Genomic DNA, 24,333 nt, shown 5'->3' with positions numbered 1-24,333 from the left:
ATACGAGTGTAGATGCAACCCTAAACTTAAAAACAAAAAGGCACTCATGGTATTAGGATCCAAATTTGGGAAGGATGACATAGAGAGAACCTTTGATAAGTACTTTGGTGATGCAGACTTTTTGTACAAGTTCTTTGAAAAGTCATAGCCTTGCCTTCAAGATGGTAGGTGTTGCCATGAACAAAGTCTATTCTTAACATGGATGCTATAAATATTCACTCATAAGTTCTTTGAAAAGTCATAGCCTTGCCTTCAAGATGGTAGGTGTTGCCATGAACAAAGTCTATTCTTAACATGGATGCTATAAATATTCACTCATTAATACAAATGATGTCTTCAACTTAGACTAAGGCGCCTTGGACATATGTTAGACATCCACAAAAGGAGATGTCAACTAGTCATGTGGCAAAAGTGTGTTGATCCTAATAAAGTAGCGTGGCATGAAAAAGACATCTAGAGGATGCAAGCTGCCCACACTACATAACTCACACCCATCCTCATGATGTGGGATTTGAATTTCTCTGGTGCCATTACCACTTACGCTGTAGCAATTTGACGATAACTATGAGAATTGAATAAAATATTTGTACGTGTAAATGAATTGGACCTTGAGCTGCTATCTACAAGCTTGCTTGCTCAACTTGTTTGTAAGGGCTCCAAGTCATTAGTGAAGGTTTAGTCTATGTTCCTATTAGTTGGGGACAAATAACTATAGTTGAGTGGAGATGCAACTCTCTCTCTCTCTCTCTCTAGACTCTCTCTCTCTCTGGTACAGGGTCTACTCCATACTTTAGTTAGGGACACATAGCTACATAGCTATAGTTGACTTGAGGTGGAAGAGATCTCTCTAGACTCTTGTGTATCTTGTGGATCATTTTGGTATGGGGTATACTCCATAGCCAAGGTCAAAGTTAATGATGGTGATCATTGTTTTATGACCATGTTCACAAGACAAAAGAAGGATTGCGAATGGTGAATTGGATGATGCCAAATGGATATTCCTCCCCCCTCTCTCTCTCTCTCTCTCTCTCTCTCTCTCTCTCTCTCCCCCCCCCCCCCCACACGTTGGAACTTGGACGAGGAAGAAAAAGGGCGGAAGGAGGAAAGGCAAGAGCAAGACAAACACTCACTATTACACGCACATCCCCTTGACACGTCCCTGCTCTTTGCTTCTCTCCTTTTCTCGTTTTCCTTCATGTGGTCTTGCCGCTTGTCGACGATCTTCCTGGCTGCCAACGCTTGAACCTTCCATCTCTCTCTCTCTCTCTCTCGGCTTTGCGGCTCCCCTTCAATGGATTGTCCCCTCCTCTTCTCCTCTCGCGCGTCGTTAATCCTGCCCTTCCCTTGCCCCTCCTCTTCCACCTTCTCCATTTCCCCTTCCCTCCATCCCCTCCCGCACGGATTTCCTTCCCGCAGCTGCCTCGCACCTTCCGATCGTTTGCCTTGTTGGCGCTAATACTGTCTCTCCTTCCCTCTTCCTCCTCCTGCTGCTGCTCCTGATTCTCGCCGACCATGGGTAGAAGTAAGTGGTTTTCTTGTTTTTGTAAAGCTGAATGTTTGTACAAGCAGGGTAGCAGGCCGTAATTGTGGTCGGTTCGAAGAGACAGGTCTGGGTCGCCAGAATTAAGCAGTTTCACAGGCATTGCCAAGGTGCGACATTTTTGTGAACAAGCAGCTTGGTACTGGCAACGCAGACATGAACGCGAATTACGAGCTTAGATCAATGTTTTACAAGAACTTGTGCTCTACAGTTAGAAATTCTGTGTCATTCAGTTGTTATGGATGCCGGATTATGCTTGATAACGTTTTACTGTGAATACAGCATCAGACAAATTGAGTTTTGTTTGCTCTGACATGTGAAACCCCTTTCGTTCCATGTTAGTCTTGGAAGCTTAACCTGTACAGCTATGCTAAAAAATGTAACCATAGCTCCATGGTTCTGTCATTTTTTGTGAGTGTATGGCCAATTTGAAATGCACGAGAAATGTTTATTATCCTTGTGAAACTGATTTGAAAGCTGTGGTTAAACAGAGAAGGGGTTGGTCAGAGCAGCACCAACATGTTAAATGGTGCATTGTGGAATTTTAATGCTGTGTTTTGTGGACCTAAAACAGGTAGGAATCAACGTAGGGCATCTTCAAGAATGGACGACACAGATTACGATACTATGAGTACAGGCTCAACTGCCACATCTTCAGATTTCACTGTAACACAGGAAGAGGAGGAAGAGAGAGATGAAGGCACCATCCTGGAGGGTTTTATAGATTCTTTATACGAGAAAAGGTACAGTATTTTTGTTCTCTTTGTGAAACAGTTGTATGATATGGTGTTAATGGCCAGCCCCCTTCGAATCTTGAGCAGCAGATAACGAGCTGGCATTCTGTATGCAGGGCAAAGACAAGAGAAGAAGGGTTGAAAGGTCTCATTAATGCCCTGAAAAGCCATGTCTTGACAGAGTTTGTGGATGATAAGTAAAGTTCCTCTCTATGGTCTTACAGGACATCAATCACTTCTAAATTTTCAGTTGGACACTTCCTTCTTGTACAAGCGGTTTTAAATTACCTGAATTTTGTGTGATTTCCAGGTATGAGACACTGATTCACCAGTGTATAGGCTCTGTCAAGAAGGGTACAGGGACAGAGATTGCATATGCATCCCAGCTTATTGGTACTTGTTTTAAGTTGTTTGTCAAATTGCTAGAACTGTGCTGCCTTTATATTTAAGATGACATGCATGAGCTTTCAGGTTTGGTTGCTATGACAACTGGAGCTGGAGACATAGGGCAACAAATTTCCTCCGAAGCTTTCCCTCACCTGATCAAAGTTGCAAAGCTGGGCTCTGATTCAAAAGCTCGATCTGAGGTATGTGTCGGGTAAAAGTTTGTTGTTTTGTAGCTCTATTAATGTGTGCTTATGGATGGGCAGAAATATGTCAAGTTGCACATTTTTGCATTGACCAAGTAGCTCAACACAAGTCTTTTTGTCTGTGTGGAGGTGTATTTCAGAGGAGACTAGTTGAAGCATGGGCAACAATGCCACATTTCAACTACTTGCTTTTGAATTGCTATAGCACTTGCTCTATTTGTCTGCATATTTACTAGTTTGCCCTGTATCCAAACTCTGAGTAGTATTTCTGCCTATCAAGTTGTTGAATTTCTGAGAGATGCTGTTTGGCAGCAATTTGATGAATTACTGCAATTTGCACTTATTCCAGAATCTCTGTTGAGGTTTAGGCGAGAGTACATTTATAAATCGCATGTTCCTTTTAGGTTTTGGAGTCGGAGGCTAAAAAAATATATTGTCTCATTCATATAATGCCTGGGTTTTAACTGCTGAGAAAATATTGAAAGTGAAGCACGTGATTGTAAGCACTTGGAGGCACAGCATCAAACTCTATGCACTTGTGATGCACGGGCCAAATAGGACTCATTTGTGATGCGGAGGCCAAAGAAAACTCAATCTAAGTTATGTGTGAGCCTGAAGCAGGCCAGCAACATAACACTGGACTGGTTTCTAGCTGTGCAAAGACTCCAGACTCAATATGGCATGCTTTGGTTGCAGGTGGGGCTTGAAAGTAGTCATTTGGTGCAAATAAGTGGAGGAATAAATACACTGCTGCACCTTCTTGTGTAAGGAATGTAAATATTTCATGTCATTAAAGTTGCAGAATACAGTAGACATGTGATGGACGGCCATAGATAGGATGTAAGCCTGTAGAATGATGTGACCAGGCCAGCTGAATGATAGAGCAGGAAACACAACCTTTGAGATCTTAGAAGCAGTTGAGCAGGGCGATTCAAACCTCAAACAGGAGTCAACAACAGCAAACAGTACTAGAACCAAGATGCTTGGGCTCTGATACCATGTCAGACAGATGCAGAGCAACAGAAGCAAAGCATTGAAGCTATTGTATACACAGAGGCCTGAACAAAGGAACAAGAACACATGGACTCAAAAGTAATGAGCTCAGGAAGCGGAATCCATCTTCCAAAACATAAGAGTTTGCACAACCATACAGGCTGTGGGGCCTGGGCAATCGGCAGAGTATACCTGAATCCTGCTCTCCAATAGGATGTGGTGTGCATGAATGAATAATTACATGGAGGAGAGGTGGCCTATAGATAGCCAGAAATGGAGCAATAAATAATCAGCTCAGCCAGCCATAAGTGCAGATACTACAGGTTGAAATATGCTGCCCACTCAACAAAATTCTAGGACCCCCTTGGAGTTAGTCTTCACTGATTTGTGCGGGCCTATGAGACAAGTCCCTAAAGGGGAGCAAGTATCTGATGCTCATTGTCGATGTGCTTAGTAGAATGACATGGGCTTTATTTTTCTTCAGAGACTGGATGAATCTATAAAGAAACACAATTTGGGTGGAAGCTGAAGGCCATCAGAGCTGACAAGGGTGGTGATTGTACATCGAAGGAAAAGGTTCAATTCTGTGTGGATCAAGGGATACACCAAGAATTTTGAAGCACCAATACTTTGTTGGAAAAATGGAGTATTGGATAAGACTATGGTGAGATGGTGAGGACTATGCTGGAGCATTGGAAGGTGCCCTAGACTATTTGGGCAGAGGCCATAGTGACAGCTGTATATATATTTTTAATAGATCCTCCACGTCATCAATTCCATGCATGACACCTTTTGAGGTGTATTTTGGCACTAACAGGATGTCTCTTATTTTAGGATCTTTGGCGTGATGCATATGTGCACAATCCGAAGAAAGAGCAAGCGAAGTTGGACTTAAAGGGCGTAGGACACTTAATCATGGGCGACACCACCCAATCAGGGGGTTATTGTTGTACGATCGTGAGATTGAAGACATCTACACCAAAATAGATGTGTGCTTTGAAGTTTGTGGATACTCCAGCCTTAGGGTGGGAGGGGAGGGAGGAGTATCCTATTCTTTTGTAGATCTAGGTGATTGATTGTCACCTTCTCGAGTTCTAGTGGAGCTGTTAGAGATTGCGGTCTTTGGAGGAGAATTATGCACCATTATTGACGATAGAAGTGATGGCTGATCGAGACACAATATAGGGTGTGCTAGAGGAGTGGGAGTGGTAGGTTAGGCCATGATGATCCTATTGGCATCAAGCTCATGTAGGGGAGTTGTCACACCAATTATGGGTTGATGATCCATGCTATGGCCAATAAAGGTCCTAGATTAGTGGGAGAAGCCTTATGCCAATGACCATTGGTGGAGAGCCATGGAGCATGAACTTGAAGCCATTGATTGAAATTCTACGTGGGAGTTGGTGCCTCAACCAACCAAACGGAAAGTTATTTTAGTGGGCCATTAAGACCAAATTTGACATTGGTGATACTTTGGATGAACACAAGGCTAGATTGGTGGCTAAGGTGTTTTCTTAGGAACTTTGTGTAGATTTTGATGACACCTTTGTCAAAATATGACTGTTGTGAAAGCAAACCGAAGAAACAGTGGGGTTTGTAGGAAGAAACTGTTAGAGAGTGACATTCCCTAGACAGGCAGGTGCAATTTTGAGCAAGCGGTCCATGTGGTAGGAGAGTAGGTAGTAGGATAGATGACACGTGGTAGGTTGGCAAGGCGTAGGTGACGTGACAAGCAGTTGGATTGCACTAGTCGGACAACTGTTATTTTTTGTGTTTCCCTAGCCTATTTATAGGCCTTGATTTCAATAGTATCTATCAGTTGTTTTTCACAAATTTCAGGTTGCAGACCGTGGAGAGTGCTCTCGGGGTTGACGGAGACCGAGATCTTTGAGGTGGAGACACACGCAGATATTCTCTTTGCACCCGTGTATATTTTTGCATCCTTATACAACATTCTTCACTATAGATTTTCTGTGCTTCACTGTCTCTCTCTCTCTCTGTTCACTCTTTGTCTTGGTCCTTCGCTTTCGCATTGCTTCACTCTGACATGGTATCAGAGTATTGAAGGACTGACCTAGGGTGGACCGAATTGAAGAGGAGATTTCAGTGCAACACAAGGCTGCGTTTTCAATGTTGGGTGTGCGAGAAAGGAGAAGATTTGCGGAAGGCGTTGCTGGTTTTTGCTGTTAGAGAAGAAAGAAGACTGTGTTTTGGGCTTTCAAGTGTAGATATTACCTTTTCATTGCCTTCAATGGGTGAAGAAGGAGAGGGACGAGCGACCAAGAGCCCTAACAGGCTGTATTTCCACAGTTAGAGAGGGGTTGCTCTTTGTGTTTTGTGCAAGCATTGTAGGTGAAGATGTTTTTTGAGGTCGAGACTGAGTTTTAGGCGATCATGGATCGAAAGATGCCCGTCTTACCGGCTCTTCCATCAGATCAAAAGCTTGATGGTGAGAATTACCGCATCTAGTGGGTCATGATACTTGCCGTTTTGGAGTCCTATGATTTGGCGGAGCTTGTTACGGAGGCTATTATCATCCTTCTTTGCGAGACGAGTCCAGCCTCTCTTCTAGTGATAAGGTGGAGTTGGCAAAGGCTCAGCCACATTGGGATAAACTCAATGCTCGCATTTGCTCGTTTTTATTTCTCTCATGTACTACAGTTGTTCTCTCTCATATTGAGCATTTGATAGTGGCTCGGGAGATATGGTTGGAGCTTGATGAGATGTACAATCGGATGACCATCATGAAGTATGTTTCTTTGGAAGTGTTGATGCGGACCATGAGTGTCAATAAGTCATTTCGTATGTGGGAGTATATTGACAAGTTGAGGCAGCTTTAGATATAGGTTCAAAATGCAGGGAAGGTGATCACTTCTGAAGACATGCGATAACACTTATTTCATAGTTATCGCTCTGTTTCAGTGGTTTTTATTCTACCTTGATTGCCTCAGGGCGGTCTAAGACTCTATGGTAGGAAGAGTTGGTTCCTATGGTCTTGGACCAAGAGGAGCAATTGAAAGGGACCAATGCTTGGAAATTTGAGGCCTTGGTTGGTTAGTCCTCTCAAAAGAAGGGGAAGGACCAAAAGGAGGAGGAGGAGGAGGACAAATCTGAGGACAAAGAAAAGGAGTCTATTGTCACATTTGTGGCAAAATAGGTCACTGGAAGAAGGATTGCCATGACAAGGAAAATAAGAAGAATGAGAAATCTTCAAAGGATTCCGGAGCAGTGGCTGCTTCCTCATCAACTGCTTTCCTTCACTTGGAGGTGGTTGAGGATTCGATTGTGACGCCTTCTGATGCTGGGTTGATAGCCCCATACGCTCGAGAGTGGATTGTGGATAGTGGTGTCTCACGGTGACTTCTTCTTTAGCAAGTGTTGCTCATTTATGGCCTTTGCATGGTCAAATTCTCATTGGTGACAGTTTGTCTATTCCTATACAGAGATGGGGAAACATGCATCTTATTCTAGATGGACGTGGTGGTGCCTATACTTTTGAGGTACTTTATGTGCCAACTTTGGGGTACCATCTCCTTTTGGTGCACAAGATTTGTGCCCTCGGCCTTTTGGTCAAATTTGATGAGGATTCGGTTCGGATTGTTGATTGTGGATCGAGACATGTTTTTTCTTCAAGCTATGAGGAGAATAGAGTCTACAAGTTGCGGTCTTCTTCTACCTTGACTTCTCTTCTTCTTACCTCTCAAACTCAGTTCGAGCTTTGACATGCTCAGTTTGGCCACCACCTCAAGCTTTGGCATGTTCAGTTTGGCCACCTCAATTATGATTATCTTCGGAAGGCGTCAAAGGGACGGCTTGTTTGAGGTTTGTCGGATATTGCGGTGAGCCAACAGCCTTGTGTATCCTGCATCCATGGGAAGCAGACTTGTGATGTTGTTCCCAACAAGGCTTCGAGGTGGTCTTCCGCACCCTTGGAGCTTGTTTCTACTAATCTTTGTGGACTCGATGAGGATGGAGTCCCTTAGAGGGAGCTTGTATTTCATGCTTATACAGCAAGATGACATGGGCTGGTTTCTTGAGACTGAAGTCAGAGGCTTTCTCCAACTTTAAGGATTGGTTACTCTTTGAGGAGAACTGATCAAGCCAGAAGCTAAAGACCTTATGCTCGGATAAGGGCGGAGAATTTGTTTCTAATGAGTTTACTCGTTTTTGTGCAGATTGTGGTATTCACCTGGAGTTTGCCAATACACACACCCCTCAGGAGAATGGCATCTTGGAGCGGAAGAATCGCAGTGTGATCGAGATGGCCGAATACCAGGAGTTTGCCAATACACACACCCCTTAGGAGAAAGGTATCTTGGAGCGGAAGAATCAGTGTGATCGAGATGGCCCGTACCATGATGGAGCATCGTCAGACACCTCAGTGTCTATGGGTTGAGGTTGTGGCTACTGTAGTTCACATCCTCGATTGTTCCCCTACTTCCGCTGTTGTTGGTATGACTCCATATGAGGCGTAGTTTGGGTCCACGCCAGATGTTTTTTATTTTAGGGTTTTCGGGTGTGATGCTTATGTTCACATCTTGAAGACATAGTGTGACAAATTTGAAGTGGCTTTCAAAAGACAGGTGTTTGTGGGCTCTAGCTCCCAGTCTCAAGGCTACTGATCATATGATCCTGTCAAGTGGGATGTCTACACGTGATGTTTGGTTCGTGGAAGTTCTAGCCTTAGAGGGGAGTGAGGAACACCCTGTTCTTGGAGATTCTGATGATAGTTGGGCGCCAACGACTGTTTCTCTGGAGTATGTGCCTCCTGAGGACTCTTCTTCGAATGAGGAGCTTAGTTCTCAACGTCGGTGAAGGCATAAGTTGTCTAGGGTGGCGCACCACCACTGAAAAAGTGGCCAAAATGTGGACAACCCCCCTTTTTGGGGCTATCAATGTGAAACCCTAAATGAAGTGTGTGAATTGAAGAAGTAGTTTCTCAACATGGCCTCCTTTCCTTATTGTATGTGCTCCTTTGTATTACATGATTTCATCATCTTTGTAAAGGGTGCTTGGGTAAGTGAACAATTGTCCTAGTGGCACGTGTTGCATGAGTATTCTTAGCATGTAGCATACTATACATCTCATTGTGTAGAGCACCCATGATCGGATTTTGAGCTCTCTTCACTGGCAATTCTTACACCCCACTATCACTCCATCACCCTTTTTCCTCGTCATTGACACCCTCGAGTGGTTGGGTTAGCTCGTTTGTTTTGTAGTGTGTTGGATCTGACCATCCCTTTACATTCTCCTGTATGGGTAGAGGTACTTAATTGACTGCAAACCATCTCTAATGAGATCACTTTAACCAAATAGAAAGGTTCAATGCGGTTCCATCCGCCTTTGTAGGATGTGCATCCTTTGCTGGATGCCTTGGTCTCTCTACAGTGACTACTTGGACTCCCTTGTGTTGGGAATAAAGGACCATTGTGCCTTTTATATGTGCACGGCTGTGAATGCACCCTTAGCACTTGTACCTTTTATACATCTATCTCAAAAAACCTAAAAGAGGTACACTCTATTGTGCATCGCTCTCACTCCACTACTCTCTATTGCTGCTCACGTTTTTCTCTCTATTTGTCATTGCCATCGTTGACCATTGCATCTCAGTTGCGTATCGCTCACTTCAAACTGTTGCCAGAGCATCGGTTATCGTGAGCGCGCTTCTTGGAGTCCTTTCGAGCTGTTTAGCTCATCCCATGCGAAGAAAACAGTAGGTTGTCCTCATTTCAGGTTACCTGCAGCACTTGCAGCTGTCTCAAATGGTCTGCAGGTCAGGCATGACTTGGCAGTTCAGCAATCAATTGATAGCTTCGAGGTCACAATGCAGGTCATGCGCGGTAGTTCGGCAATCATGTGATAGCTCCTAGGTCAGTGCAGGTCACATGTGGCAGCTCGGCAGTTCATGTTTTTTGTCTTTGGTGAAAATCAAGTTTTTTCCCCAAAGGTTCATCCTTTTGGAAAAATTTGCGGGCTGTCGCGTGCTACTAAGCATAGATTGAAGAATCTTAGAGATTGCGCATGCATTTACTCCCAGCATTTGGGGCTTCTGATGTATGGTCAAAGATTTTACTCACTGAGTACAATTTGTGATATTTGCACACATTCAGGTCTCAGAAATTTAGGTTTTTTTCATGTATTTCTGAAAATTGCACAGGGACAAGTACAATTTCTTGAAATTTTGACACATTGGATCCCACACAATTTGGGGCTTTTGCAAAATTTGCAAAATTTGTGTCAAATTTGATCCTGAAATGCAATTGTGGTACAATTTCTATGCAAATTTAGCACATTGGACCCTCGGCAAATTTGAGACTTTTTGCAAAATTTGTGAACTTTTTGCAAGATTGGTTTGTGGAATCAACTCGGCAGTTATGTTTGATGTAATTTAGCAAGGTTTAGTGGTTGAAGAAATTGATGGACCTTTGTACGAAGAAAGGTACAGCCATGCCTACACATTTGAAAGAGTTTAACTCTATTTTTAACCAGTTGGTTGCTTTGAAGTTCAACATTGATGAAGAGTTCAAGGCAACATTTTTGCTATGCACTTTGCTTGAAAGTTGGGACACTTTTAGGACAAAAAGGAGTAACTCCAATGCCATGTTGTTATATTCAAATGTGGAGAGCTCTTTACTCATGGAAGAGCTAAATAAGCAAAATAATTCAGCAAGCAAGTCTTCCAATGCATTGCATACAAGAGGCAGATCGCAAAAGAAGGGCAAGTCTGAAAACAAAGCATGCAACAAGTCTTGTGGAAAAGATGTAGAGTGTCATCATTGTGGCAAGAAAGGGCACTTTAAGTGGGATTGCTTCAAGTGGAAGAAAGAGAAGGGCAAGGGAAAAAGCATTGATGATAGCAAACATGAGAAAAAGGACAGTCAACATGCAAAGAAGATCATTGTAAAGATAGAGGACGTCAATGTAGTTAGTCATGAGAGTAAGAGTGACAGTGATGTACTCTTTGCTTGTTCTTTTAGTGCACAATCATTGATTGCAGATTTTGATGATGACATGCACACTTGGATTTTTGATTTAGGTGCTTCATTTCATGTGACACCACACTGTGAGTGGCTTTCTGACAATAGTGGCGGTAGACATGGTGTTGTCCACTTAGGGGACAGCTATGCATGTGACATTGTAGGGATTGGCGATATGCAGTTGGCATTTTAGTATGGTTCAGTATGACCTGCATTTATCGCGTTATTTAAGGCTGGCCAAATTGGTAATTTTATTGCTCTGTGTCATTATTCATTCATGCACATGGCATCTTGCTGGAGAGAGGGAGTCAGGGAGCACTCTGCTGGTCACCCATGGTCCACGTGTTTGTATAGACTCTTTGCTTTGGTATACGGACTTCATTTCCTGAGTTCATTATTTCTGAGTTCATGCGCTCTTGTTCGTTTTTTCATCGCTCTATGTATACAGCAGCTTTATTGCTTTGCTTCCGTGGCTCCACATCTGTCAGACAATTCCAGCCTTGATTGGCACATTTCCTGCATGGATAGACATCCCCCACAGCTGCGTGGACAGTTAATGGTTACTTTCAATGGGCAGGCAGTCATTCACATTTCAGATATGCTGGGTGGCTACTTTATTTATTAGTTGGTCTGTCTTTGGAGGTGCTCTATTCAGTCGGCTGATTCAGTCTGCTCCCCCCTATTCATGGGGCAGTCGATATCTTACCTAATATTGTGTGCAGCTTCTTCACCCTCTCCTGCTGACATGTTGCTCTCACTCAGCCAGCCTTCACCCTCATTATATGCATTCTCATCATTCTCTGCCATGAGTCACTCACTGATGTGGCATCTGTTTGTGCAGGGGCTGACTGTTTGCAGCCTTGTGTTGTGTTCAGATCAAAGTATTTTATGGTCAGCTTTATGTATGTTCCTTCTTTTCTCATTCATTCTTCTCTTTTCTCTTCTCTTCATATTCTTTGCTTCCATTGCTCACTCAAACATTATAGCCTTTGCACTTACATTGCTAAGATGATCCTTCAGTCGGGTAACTCTCCCAGTCCATATGAGGTGGTAATAGTTCCATTGAACATTCCCACCAGTTCAAGCCACCACTACCTCCGTAGTTGCTGATGAGCTGTGTGACCTCAAAAAGTGTCCGTCACCATGGCTGTAGACCTCAAAAAGTGTCCATCACCATGGATGTAGCCTTCTAGAAATAGAGAGATCCAGCTGCAAATGGAGGAAAGTACAGCTGGTTTGGAGAGTGAACAATGAAGGATGAAAGTTGAGAGCCGAAGGATGAGGGCTAAAGATGAAATGGACAGCAAAATAGGTGGACAAATGTGCGATGTGACCAAAATTGGAAGAAAACCCTGATCCTGTCCATTTCTTGTTTGGTTTTAGGGGCCCAAAAAGGAGTTTTGGGCAACTATGGTAGATTCTTAGGCAGGTTTTTCATATTGTCAAAGATGGATGTTTGTATGGCATGGCCATGATGAATGTCAACGATAGCAACCCCCTTATTTCAACAGGCTTTTGCTATGATGGTAATAAATACAAAAGATCAGATTGTAGAAGTGGATAATGGTCAGGCAGCTAGCAATCTGCAAGGATCATGAGCATGTGAATTCTGCATAACCCATGTCATTTGTCCATTTCTTCCTTGTTTTTGGCTTTTTATAAGGGAATATGCTACCATATTAAGGTTGAAAAAAATTCTAAAGGTGCACGGAATATTGTCAGCTTGTTAATCCGCTCAGTACTGAATGTGAGTTTGTTATCTGGAAACAGGCCTTGGAAGCTCTTGCTGTTACATGCTTTGTAGGCTCAGTCAACTTCACAGCAACAGAGGAGGTCATGGATGTTCTTTGGAGTGTATGTAAACATAAGGGAAATCACCACTCAGATCAGGTCAATCTGCACACAGATTGTGCATATTTTGATCATTTATCTCCATTACAAATCCTGCGTATGCTTACATCTAGGGATATAAATGGTTATGTTTTGTGGTACAGACTTTGGGGTTGAACAAGCCTTCTGCAGAAGTGAGAGCTGCAGCATTGTCAGCCTGGTCATTCCTTTTAACTACTATTCCTTCAAGTCGTATAGTAATCCGTCACATGCCAGAGTAAGGAGCAGCATCATACTAATAAAATGGATCTACATATCATGTAAGTCTTTGAATTTTGTTGATTGTTGGTTTTTCTGGTGTTAGGTGCCTGTCAATCTTGTCATCATTGCTTGAAAATCAAGAGCAAGCTGTTAGATTGTCTGCTGGGGAAGCAGTTGCTGTGCTTTTCGAAGCTAGAAATATCATGGATTCTCAATATGACCGTACATATGAAGATGCAAGCTATGAGATTTCTGGTAAGAACCATTTTAACACAAAGGAATCTGAGGTTATCGAACAGGTCAGATTATTGGCAGTAGAGGCTGGGGGGAAGGGTCAATCAAACAAGAAAGTGCAACGCAGTTCTTTCAAGGAGATACTTGCGATTGTAGAGGTAATGGCTATTCAATTTGCAGTTCACATCAATGTTTTGGTTACCACATCAGAAATGGTGTTTCTAGATGTTTTCTTGGTTTCTCTCTGATATTTAACTAGGTCTCGATAGTCTGTGCTGCCTGTTGGCAAAAGCTTAATCATATGATTAGATGACATTTTCCTGATCAGTCCAAAAGTGTTTTGTCTTCTCATGTTCCACTGTCCATAAAGAAAAATAAATCTGCTAGTAGTAATGTGATGAGGTCATACTGAAGAAGTGATGTGTTCAATTGACATGAATGAGGTTTGTTTGTAGTAGTCATGCGGCAAAGTAACCCTATTACTTTGGGATCTAGGTCTGAAGTTGTCATCTTGTCTTTCTACTGAAGTTGGTCAAGAAGGCTGAGGAGATACCCTGTAATCCAATATCGGGCATGAGTTTGTCCAGCTCATCTGAATCCTTTTCCCTAGCTCAATGATATATCCAAAAATTGGGATGTCAAAATGTCTATCAAGAAAAGGATCTCTCCATACCCGCTCCCCTTGTTGTCTAGGTCTAGTGTCTCTGTCCATCCCCATCCTTCCATCATGCAAGTACAGGGGTTTGGATCTATGTACTATCTCCCATCATAGTGAGCCACTACTACAAAGAATCAAGGAACACATGAACTCTGATTCATCCAACCTCTCCTAGGTCTGTCATTGTCCTCTTTCTCCTCCACTATGAAAGTGAAGACTCTTTGTGCTACTCACAATCACCTCGAACTATGTCTCCTCTAGAATAGAGACCAATCAAGGTTTTAAATGTGTTTGTATTTGTCCTCCACTTGGGAGGTGGTCCTGTCAGAGTGAAGCAATGTGGAAGCAAATGACCAAGACAAAGAGTGAACAGAGAGAGAGAGAGAGAAAGACAGAGTGAAACACAGAAAATCTGCAGTGAAGGATGCTGTATAAGGATGCAGAAATATACATGGTTGTAGAGAGAATATGTGCTTATGTCTCCATCTCGAAGATCTCAATCTCGGTCAGTCCCAGAGCAGTCTCCACGGTCTCTAGCCTGAAATCTGTCAAAACAATTGAGGAAGACTGCTGAAATTAGGGCCTATAAATAGGCTGGAAAAAACACACAAAATAAGTTGTCAGACTGCTGCAACCGACTGTTGTCATTGGCCGATTGTGCCATGTCAGCTGCCACGTGGCAGTTCTGCACGTGTCGTGTGCTAACCAACTGCTCCTACTGATCTTGTTTAGGGAATGATCAACTAACCAGCTCTAACACCCCCTCTCAGATCCTGGACATGATAGAAGGCTAAGGGATCTGGAGTGTTGTTGAAGTAAAGCCTGGGAAGCACTTAGTAAACAAATTTGCAAGATTGTCCTCCGTCTTCAATAGACCAGGGAAATGGTCTCATTCAGAATCTTCTCCCGAATGAAATGGTATTGGATCTCAATATGCTTGGTTCGAGCATAAAACACAAGATTCCTGGCCAAGGCAATACAACTCTCATTGTCGCACTGTAGAACAGTAGGACTTGTCGGCGGGCAGCCAAGCTCCTCTAGGAGCTTGCAAAGCCATACTAGTCTTGACGAGGCACTTCACTTGGCCAATACATAATCTAGAGAAGGTCCAACAAGAGGTGATATATTTGATTAGCAACCACCACTACCACCTTTGCTAAAGGGATTCTAGGGCAACCATGTCTCATTGATCATTGGATGCTAAATCTCTCCCCTTTGACACTACTAACTACCTACATGTGTGTTGAGGATTATAATGCTACAACTTCTTTGACCATTACTTCATCCAAAACTTGCCAATCTATTGTATTGTAAGCCAATTGGTACATGGTTTGGCAAAGGCATGTTTCCAAGAGCTTGTGTTAGATGTGGAGAGCCAAAGGAGAGATGGAAGTGCTTCTTCTAATGCGATTGCCCCAAGGCCGAGGAGGAAGGAGAGCCCTCAGGGTGGTGTTCCATTGTATATATGAAAGTATGGTAGTGTTTAAGGGATAGTAGCTGAAACCAGCCTTCCTTCTTGGCAAGGGTGGTAGAAGCGTGATTTAACTCAAATTACAAGAAGCATTAAATACAAATATATGCTTTACCACTTAATCTTTGACACCTGATTGGCCCCAACAATTGGTGCCTCTTGCGGTATTTTAAAAACTGAATTGCTCTAAGTTGAAGTACAAATAGATATAGCTGATCCCTCTTCGAAATTAATGCAATAGGCTGTCATAAATGATCAGTACTACTTGGGCGTAATTTGCCCCTTCATAGTACAACAATTCGGGTCACAATCTCTTGCATGTGGGCCACAATAATTTGAGAATAGGCTACCCCTTGGTTCATCCCCAAATATCTTTTCTTGAGCTGCTACTTTCAAGTTTTGGGTCCTTACTAATTGGGCATAGATCTCGAGGTGGTGGTGGAAACCTTGATTTGAAATTTTTGTGTAATTTGACAAGAATTTTTGCAATTGTTCACCCCAGTTGGAATTTGGTTGATTAGAATGAGTTGAAAGGAGTATCTTTTGATTGGTAGCTCTGATGGCAATTTTGATGGCGCCAACAACTTTAACATCGGGGTAAAAGCACCAGTGTGATTGATGAGCCCTCCTCTTCTACTGCTGCCTCTCATTGAGGTGGAGAAGGAAACCGGTTGTTGAAACCAGTCTTTTTTCCGTGGATGGGTGGTAAGTCCTTGATTACAACTTAATTACAACAACAAACAATAAATGCAAATCTGAAAATACAAATTTACCTACTAATCTTGGACAATGCACACACGCTTGGCCCCAAAATTGGTGCCCCTTTCGGTATTTCTTTAGCTTTATTGAAGAAAAAGTTAATTTACAATGGGATTCTTCAAATCCCTCTCGGTATTTCAACTCCCCTTGATGTCCAAAGTGACCCATAAGTCTTTAATCTATTTTGCCCCTTGAGATGGAAAATGCCCCAAATTCAATTATTTGCTGGTCCCTCCACTTGAATAGGCTAAAAACAGCTTCAGCCCTGTTCAATCCAAGTCTTGGAGTTTCCAATTTTTGGCACGATTCTCGAGGTTGTTGCTAAACCCTAATTTCTGCTGCATATTAGGGTTTACAACAGAGAAATCTGAACTTTCTCAGCCTCCAAGGGTCCAAATGCTGAGATCTTCAGAGCAAGGCTGTGAAATGGGTGGGAGATGAGAGGGAAAGCTGTAGAGCGAGAAAATTCAGAGTTTTGTTGCGAAGGACTTAAAATGAGTCAAATGCAACTGCTGCCCTGCCACACCAGCTTGTAGATGCAGAACTGAAGAAAATCAATCATTTACAGTTGGTGCTTTGTCTCAACAGCCTCTAGATGCTCCATCTTGTTGTCGATTGGTCTTCTCCTTTCCTTGGCAGCCTCAGAAGGTCCTCCAATGGTTGCAAATCAGACCAGCAGCCTCTCTCTCTCTCTCTCTCTCTCTCTCTTTTGCAGGTTGAATTTATAAAAATGCTTCTCTCCAGTCTCTAAAGACGTTTTTCAGTCTTGCATGGGCATTTTTGATAAGTGGCAGTCTTCCCAAATGGTTTTTTCAACATTTTTCATAATTAAATATTAATTTTTATTCTTGAAATACTGAAAATTAATCTAATAATTATTTCAATGCCTTGAAAAATAATGATTGGCGAATAATTAAATTGGCTAGGCAACTTCCATTCCCGAGTGTCTCTGCGCCATCTTTGACGATCAGATTGGCGTTAGGTACCATTAAACGCCACTTCTCTAGTGTCACCAACTGACACTTATGGCCAAATGAATGACCTAGGCCAACAACTGGCACTAGATACCACCAAGTACCTGTGCGGCATGACTTATAGCAACTTTTGCCTTTGACATCCCGTGATTTCTTCGGGTTCGGGGCTTGTAAATTTACTCTAATCCCAGTTACACCTCACGTGTGCAACGTCTATTTAATCATGTGATTAGAAAGTAATCCACATGTTAAGTGAGGTTTCAAAAATACATGTCGTCATGATAGCTGCCTCTGTCCTTTCAACCGCACAATCAGCTATCTTTTCTCTCCGAGCTCATCCGATGGCTGCTTCTTTCTCCCTTAGCCCTTGAATTCTGGCATGATCCTCAACCAACCTCCAAAACAACCCTTCTCCAGTTTGCATGGGAGGTTTTTACAAGCAACGGTGTGTTTTGCTACTTGGCAGCTAATTTTCGGCTTTCATTAATTAATTTTCAGAATTTAATTTTTGAAAATCAATTAAGTAACCATTTGGCCTTGCCCAAGTACTAGCTAGTGTCCCTTCACATTAATTGTGCTAACCCCCATTGGACATTCAATTGTCCCACACATTAATTGGCCTAGGACTAGCATTAATTAAATAATTAATGCCTAGTCCCAATGTCACCATTGGACATTAAATGGCCCAGACCCAAATTGACACGAGGCATCCACAAGTACTTGTCCGGCATAACTTTGTATAACTTTTACCAACGTCACCCATTGATCACCACCTATTGATCACTTGGGTCACCAAGGTATTCACAATCATGTAACCGATTTTGCACTTCACATGTGCACAACTTTATAATGCCAAAGCTAAGCATTAAAAATACATGTGCTTGTGACAGTAGCTTAGATAAAGGATAGATGAAACCAGCCTTTCTTCCGTGGATGGGTGGTAAATCCTTGATTATAACTTAATTACAGCAGCAAACAATAAATGCAAATCTGAAAATACAGATTTACCTATTGATCTTGGACAATGCACACCCAATTGGCCCCAAAATTGGGTCTGAATTCCTTTCGCAATCCAAACTTACCTTGCTATCCAAAGTGACCAACAATCTGAATTGCCCCTTGATTTGGGCACTTAATTGGCCTTCACCCACTTCATAAACGATGGAAACGCCCCAAATTCAATGGCTGGCTAGTCCTCATGCTATGATTGTTGTATATACCGAATCTGATGCTTGAATTTAGCTGAAATTCACATTTAGCCCTGGAAGATCCAAGTTTTGGAGCTTCCAATTTGTGGCATGCTTCTTGAGGCTATTGGTAAACCCTAGTTTTTGCTGTAATTTAGGATTTACAGCTGAGGAATTTGCAATTTCTCAGCCTCCAAGGGTCCAAATACTGAGATCTTCGGAGCAAGGTTGTGAAATGGCTCGGAGATGAGAGAGAAAGCTGTAGACAAAGAAAATTCAGAGTTTTGTCGTGAAGAATAATTGAAAATCAGTCAAATGCAGCTGCTGCCCTACCACAACAACATTAAATGCTGTTGCCTACAGCTGAGACATTCAAATCAGTTATCACCTTGTACCAAGATGCAATCGCCCAACTGTGGAGGGTGTGAATTTGGAATTGCCTCCTCAAAGCTCACTTGTGGCTGGCTGCAATGGTTGAAAATAGGCTGGCCATGGCTGTTCACAGCTTTCCCACATTTGCTACAGTAAGAATGATCTCGTTTTTCCTCTTCTTCAGCCTTTTACTAGCTTGTATGGGCAAGTTTGCCAGATGGCAGCCTTCCCAAATGTTTTTTCCAACATATCCATCATTAAGTATTAATTTTCAACTTTAATTGCTGAAAATTAATCTAATAATTATTTTGGTGCCCAGAAAGATAATTTGACTAGCCAATAATTAAATAGAGTAGGCATCTTCCACTCCCAAGTCTCTCTGTGGCATCTTTGACCATTAGATTGGTGTTAGGTACCATTAAATGCCACATCTCTATTGTCACCAACGAACACTTAAGGCCAAATGAATGACCCCGGCCAACAATTGACACTAGATACCACCAAGTACCTATGCAACATAACTTACAGTAACTTTTGCCTTTGACATCCTGTGATTTTCTCGGGTCCCGGGCTGGTAAATTTACTCTAAACCCCAATTGTACCTGACATGTGCAACATTTATTTAATCATGTGATTAAAAATTAATCCACATGTTAAGTGAGGTTTAAAAAATACATGTCCTCATGACAATAGAGGTCACATGAGGATTTCCAATGGAGCCAATCCTTTCTCACATTTGGACAACACTTGAGGATGATTCCCGCACAAGACTTGTAATTAGATATAGAGTGGACTGAGGGACATTGCCACAGTTGGGAGCTATTTGCTTGTATTATTGCTTTGTGCATTTCAATGATGAGATGGAGTCACGCCATTGATATGTAAAATACACAAACAATAGAGAGGCTGTAGGATCTAGATAGAGATTATCCATATGTTGTGTGAGAGATGATAGAGATGATGGGTGGCTTTGAGCACAAGGAGCTGGGAGACCTTTCAATACTTCTTCCATTTAGAGACAGTAGACACTTATGGTCCAGTGTTATAGACCTCTAAAGTGGCCTTTTACACAGCCCTCGAATTAGACTCTTTTGCTCTCTCATAATGTATTAATATTTCCTACATGGGACTTTTATTGTATTGTTTTCACTGGTTTTTCTGACTGAAGTGTTTACTAATAGTAATGTCTTTTTGTGGAGAGTGAAAGATGGTGCATTATTCAAGTGAAGATTTGAGTTGGTGCATGTTAATGCACTCAGAAAATGTCTTATGCTATTGGCAAGTGCCTGAGATGCAAGTGAGTTTGTGGCAATTGGACCTTTGGTCAGTAGAGTGAATAGAGGCATTTGATCTTGCAAGATGCAGATTAGTGAGCACTAAAGCTAGTTATGCTGCTTTACATGTATTTCGTCAAACCCATTTCTGCTAACTTATCTGTAAAATACACACAGGCTACTTGCTAAAGATGTTACTTCCATCACTTAGATGAAGAGAGCAGCTGAGATGGGAGACCAATGCACATGTTGCAAGTTCAAGTTTAGCTTTGTATTGAACTCTTTCAAGCCTTCGCACAAGCCTTGATGTCCATAAATTTCATAATCACATGTGATAGCAAATTGGGATGGGGGATGGGGATTGGGGATAAGGGAGGTCCATTCCTGGTGGCTATATAGTCACACAAAATGTGGACAGATGGAAAGAAGCTACCCTTACCGAGGTTCCTAAACCCAAAATTGGCCATCTTTGTCACATGGGTCAAGTTGGAGGATAGCAAACCACACTTTCCTACCATAAGCAAAATGGATAAAACAAGACTACAATGTTCATACATGTTTCACCAGACTCAATCCTTCTTGTGTACTAGTAGCATTGGTGAACAAAAGGGCATTCTTTGTCTGTTCCTTCTATTGCTTCAGCTCACCCTGTATGGTCTGTTAGAAGTTGCACTTGTATGGTCTGATCTTCTTTAGGAACTGCACTGTATGTCTTTCCTTTAATAAGATCAAGGACAAGCCAAGAGAGTTTTCTATTGATCTTTGATTTTGTACATTGTTTGCTTTATTGCTTTTCTATACTGTAAATTGGAGCATAATATCTGTCCTGTCCTACAGCAGTAGATATCTTCTTGTCAATGAGATATCAGTTAATTATTCTTTCAGTAGGGATAGCATTCATGATCCTGTTTCCAATGGTGTCACATTGGTTGCTGTGAAGAAATACACATTCCAGTGGGTTTAGATATCCTCTCAGGATCCTGTTCTTTTGTCCAAGGACCTTCTCTTTGTCCCTTTGATTGGGGTTTTGGCAAAGCTAAGTTTCATACTCCAGCTCAGCCTCACATGAAGATCATGTTTCCCTTAGATTCTAGGGATGCTAGCTTAACTGTGTCACCGGAAATGCTTTTGTTTTTGATTCTAGTTCGGGTGTTCAACATCATGTGGCCAGACTGAAGGGTCTTCTTCATTGGCAGCTCGATCTTTTTCATCATGCAAGCATTCTGCCCCGGGAGGATTTAGTCCCTTGGCACACGACACTCTCCTCACCAGCTCTGCCATCTTCTTAGTTCTCTGTGACATTTATACTCATCTATAGAATTAATATAATTACTTTTAATGGGAAAAAAAGATATCCTCTCAATGATAGCATGCTGTAAAATCAGAGTCCTTCATAAAATTCATCTCAAGAGTCTCGGCCTGTGTATTAACTGTCATGACCATACTAATCTTTTTAGCTCTGAACATGAAGCCGTGATGAATGTAAACCATGCAAACAAAATCAGGAATTTCCCAATATCCTAGAAACTAGATTGTAGTCAACCTTAGCGAACATGTGTCAAAGCCTTTTAATGCTTTACTTTTCCCGTCACTGCTTTCTGCCTGCAGGCTTTGTTTGATATACCTATGCATCTGGGATTGTAAACTCTTAGTTTTGGCTGGGGTTAATTGGGACAGTTTTAGCCCTTTAGTATCTTTCACACCCTTTTGGAATACAGATATGTTCCACTACCAGACATATCCATTGGATACACAGCCTAACGGAATTCACAGCTCATTGCAACTTAAATCCACAAGTCTGTCTTCTCAACTCTTGTTATAAAATTTTGTCCTAACTGAATCCATACAACTATTCATCAAGATCCTTAAGTGTGTACGGTACGACATTTCTACAGGATCTTCCTTTTATAATTATACTCTTCTTAAGGTCTGTTTTTTCATGAACATTCCAGGATATCCAATTGGTACATCAATTAATATCTCTCTGTTGACTAGACCGAAAACTGAGCAAACTTAGGAATCGTTAAAAGGAAGGGTAGGTTTGTATCATTCGTATTTATTTCTGATCCTTGCAGTGATCCTCAAAGCCACTTGTGTCCATGGTGTCCTCACTGCTGATATTTGTGGGATAGAAGAGCACAGAAATATGATTTTCTACAGTACGTGGAAAGGTTTTAATCACCGGTGACTATGATTGCAGGGTGGTGATGCTTCAGTTACATCCCTGAAACTTCAGCAGGGAGATACCCTTGTGTTGGATTCTTGGTTTCAGAATGTTAGGGTAAGCTGTGCTACTTGATGCAGTCTGATAATCCTATTTTTCTCGGAGCATGTATTAGCCATATTGTTGTCACTTGCCTTCTGACTGCCGCTGTATGTCTGACTGTAGCTGAGATTTTTCACAAATTTCTTAGCAGAAGGGCTCCAGAGGCATCTGCAGGTTGGCCTAAATACCTGCCTTCTAATCATGAACAATTATGTAAAATGTGAAGTTTACTGCATGGCCATTTTCTTAACATGTGAAGGAAAATATTTTACTTTTCCAAAGTGAAGTTTCTGAAATGTCTTTTTTGGGGGTCACTTGAAGGAAAATAGTTTACTACATGAAGTTTTTGACTTTGTTCCTCGTCAACAAAAACGACCAACACTCACATCCAAGGAAAAGGTACTTTGTGATTTTATTCAGCTTTATCACATCCACTCTGAGCCAATAATCAAGTTTTCAGTCTTTGGATTTTGGTGTTTTGCAGAGGTTGTACATGTCACCCAACTCTGTTCTTAGTAAAGCCCGCACTCAAAGTATGAACCGGAAAAGATCACAAGTTCATGTAAGTGCAAAATTGTTTGGTCCACCAGTGCATATATGCCAGGCAACATCTGAGTTTTATTAATTCTGTGTGTTGCTTGCTACAGGCTGGGCAGGTTGGACACTTTAGTGTAGCTGAGGCTGATTTTGACTGAAAGCATTCATACCCAGTCTTTTGAAGCTGGGACTTTTTAGGCATTGTTAAATATTTATTGCGGCATCCAAAATATGTACTTAAAAGGCTGAGTACCATTGATTACATGGCTGGATTTAGTACCATGCCAGCAGTACCAATAATGGCAAAAAAACATGTCTCATTTGAATACCATTGGGTTTGATTTAAGAATATGCCCTTGATCTGTAACATTCAAGGGTGATTATGCCATAAAATGGCGGATTGCCATGCTTGATATTTTTGCTCTTTTATGTATCATACCATATATCTCTATTTCTCTAATCAGGAAATCTGAGATTTGTGCATGCGAATGACAACTTATTTGCATTTTCTTGAATATCAATTTATTGTATGGAAACGAGTTAATGTTAGATAAATGGATTGCATGGCTGCTTCATTTCTTGATTTAGCATGCCATTATTTTGGTTTATCACTTAAGAAGTCAAAAATGTGACAATTTTATACTGAGCAAACAACCCATTTCCAACATAATTCATGTGTCAAAGGTCTAAAAAGCCCTCATCCTCTAGACATTTTTACTTTGTTAATATAACCGAGCCTTATCAACTTGGACACTCACTGCTATTTATTGACCCAAACTCAGATGCTAATATAGTTGCTCTGTTATTGAGCCAAGGAAAAAGCTGCAAAATTTTGATCGTAATCATTTCATATATGTGTGGTGAAAGACACCAAATGTTTGGTATCAGAAAAAAAATGAAGAAATTGGCATACTTGCTCTAGACAAAAGACTGGAAAAAATGAAGATTGTGTACTTTTACATAAATATGAAGAAAATAGCATATGTGGTGTTGGCAACAAACTGAAAACAATGAAGATTGCATTTTTTAATGCAATGAATGCAAATTTACGCTGTTTACACTCCAAAACCCTGCCATGTATTTGGAGCTTGTGAATTCAATTCATTCAAACCAGTGCAGCCTTGAGTTTGCATGGCCACCTCTCTCACGTGCATTTGTAACTAAAGGTCATATTTCATTGTCAGCTTGTATTTAACCTACTTATTAACAATGAATGCAAACAAGCTCACTTTTATTGGCAAGAGCTGGTTTACCTCAAGTTTCTCCAAATTTCTTCCCAATCCTTCCTATTAACCTACTCGTGTGTTTTCATCCATGATTTGTTTACAAAATTTTCCCCTCTTGGCCCTTGAATAAGAAGTTTGAAGAAGTTTGTTTTCATCTATAGGCTATGTGGATGGATGCTAAGAATGTGAATTAATCATCTTTCAAAAGCTTGTGAAAGGTGTGTACAGTAAACTGAGAGCATTTTGCATGCAAGGGATGGTTTACAGTGCATTAGAGGTTATATTTAGAGCCTAAAAGATATTGTGGAGGAGCTTCATATTCCTCCAATCGGATGTCAAAGAGGTATGTGGGAACTTATACATGTGAATGCAATCAAGTGATGTAGTTATTGATGCCAAAGTGGTGATTTTGTTCAGTCACAAGAAAGTTCCATTGGCGTAAATGCTATG

General features: G+C 41.6%; 1 protein-coding gene across 1 annotated transcript; it reads left to right on the top strand.

The window, feature by feature from the left end:
- Positions 1-1,130: 1,130 nt before the first annotated feature.
- Positions 1,131-23,152, top strand: LOC148018810 (uncharacterized). The gene is made up of 13 exons (XM_087701129.1): positions 1,131-1,522; positions 2,115-2,283; positions 2,391-2,471; positions 2,585-2,667; positions 2,746-2,861; positions 12,605-12,724; positions 12,829-12,941; positions 13,029-13,317; positions 22,055-22,135; positions 22,244-22,294; positions 22,442-22,519; positions 22,605-22,682; positions 22,768-23,152. Exons 1-13 carry the CDS (start codon positions 1,513-1,515, stop codon positions 22,813-22,815), a joined length of 1,317 nt encoding a protein of 438 aa, XP_087557255.1. The 5' UTR covers positions 1,131-1,512; the 3' UTR covers positions 22,816-23,152.
- The last annotated feature ends 1,181 nt before the right edge of the window (positions 23,153-24,333 follow it).

This window comes from Lygodium microphyllum, chromosome 20 (genome assembly GCF_053477565.2).
Source record: "Lygodium microphyllum isolate KBCC chromosome 20, Lygodium_microphyllum_v1.1.10, whole genome shotgun sequence".
In the NCBI taxonomy this organism is placed as follows: Eukaryota; Viridiplantae; Streptophyta; class Polypodiopsida; order Schizaeales; family Lygodiaceae; genus Lygodium; species Lygodium microphyllum.
Note: the sequence above shows the minus strand (reverse complement) of the source record. Positions and strands in the feature narration are given on the sequence as shown.

Excerpts from the sequence above, each read along its gene's own strand:
- LOC148018810 (XM_087701129.1), top strand. Across the intron at positions 2,668-2,745 it reads ATATGCATCCCAGCTTATTG|GTTTGGTTGCTATGACAACT; the intron begins GTACTTGTTTTA and ends ATGAGCTTTCAG. Across the intron at positions 22,520-22,604 it reads CACTCACATCCAAGGAAAAG|AGGTTGTACATGTCACCCAA; the intron begins GTACTTTGTGAT and ends GGTGTTTTGCAG.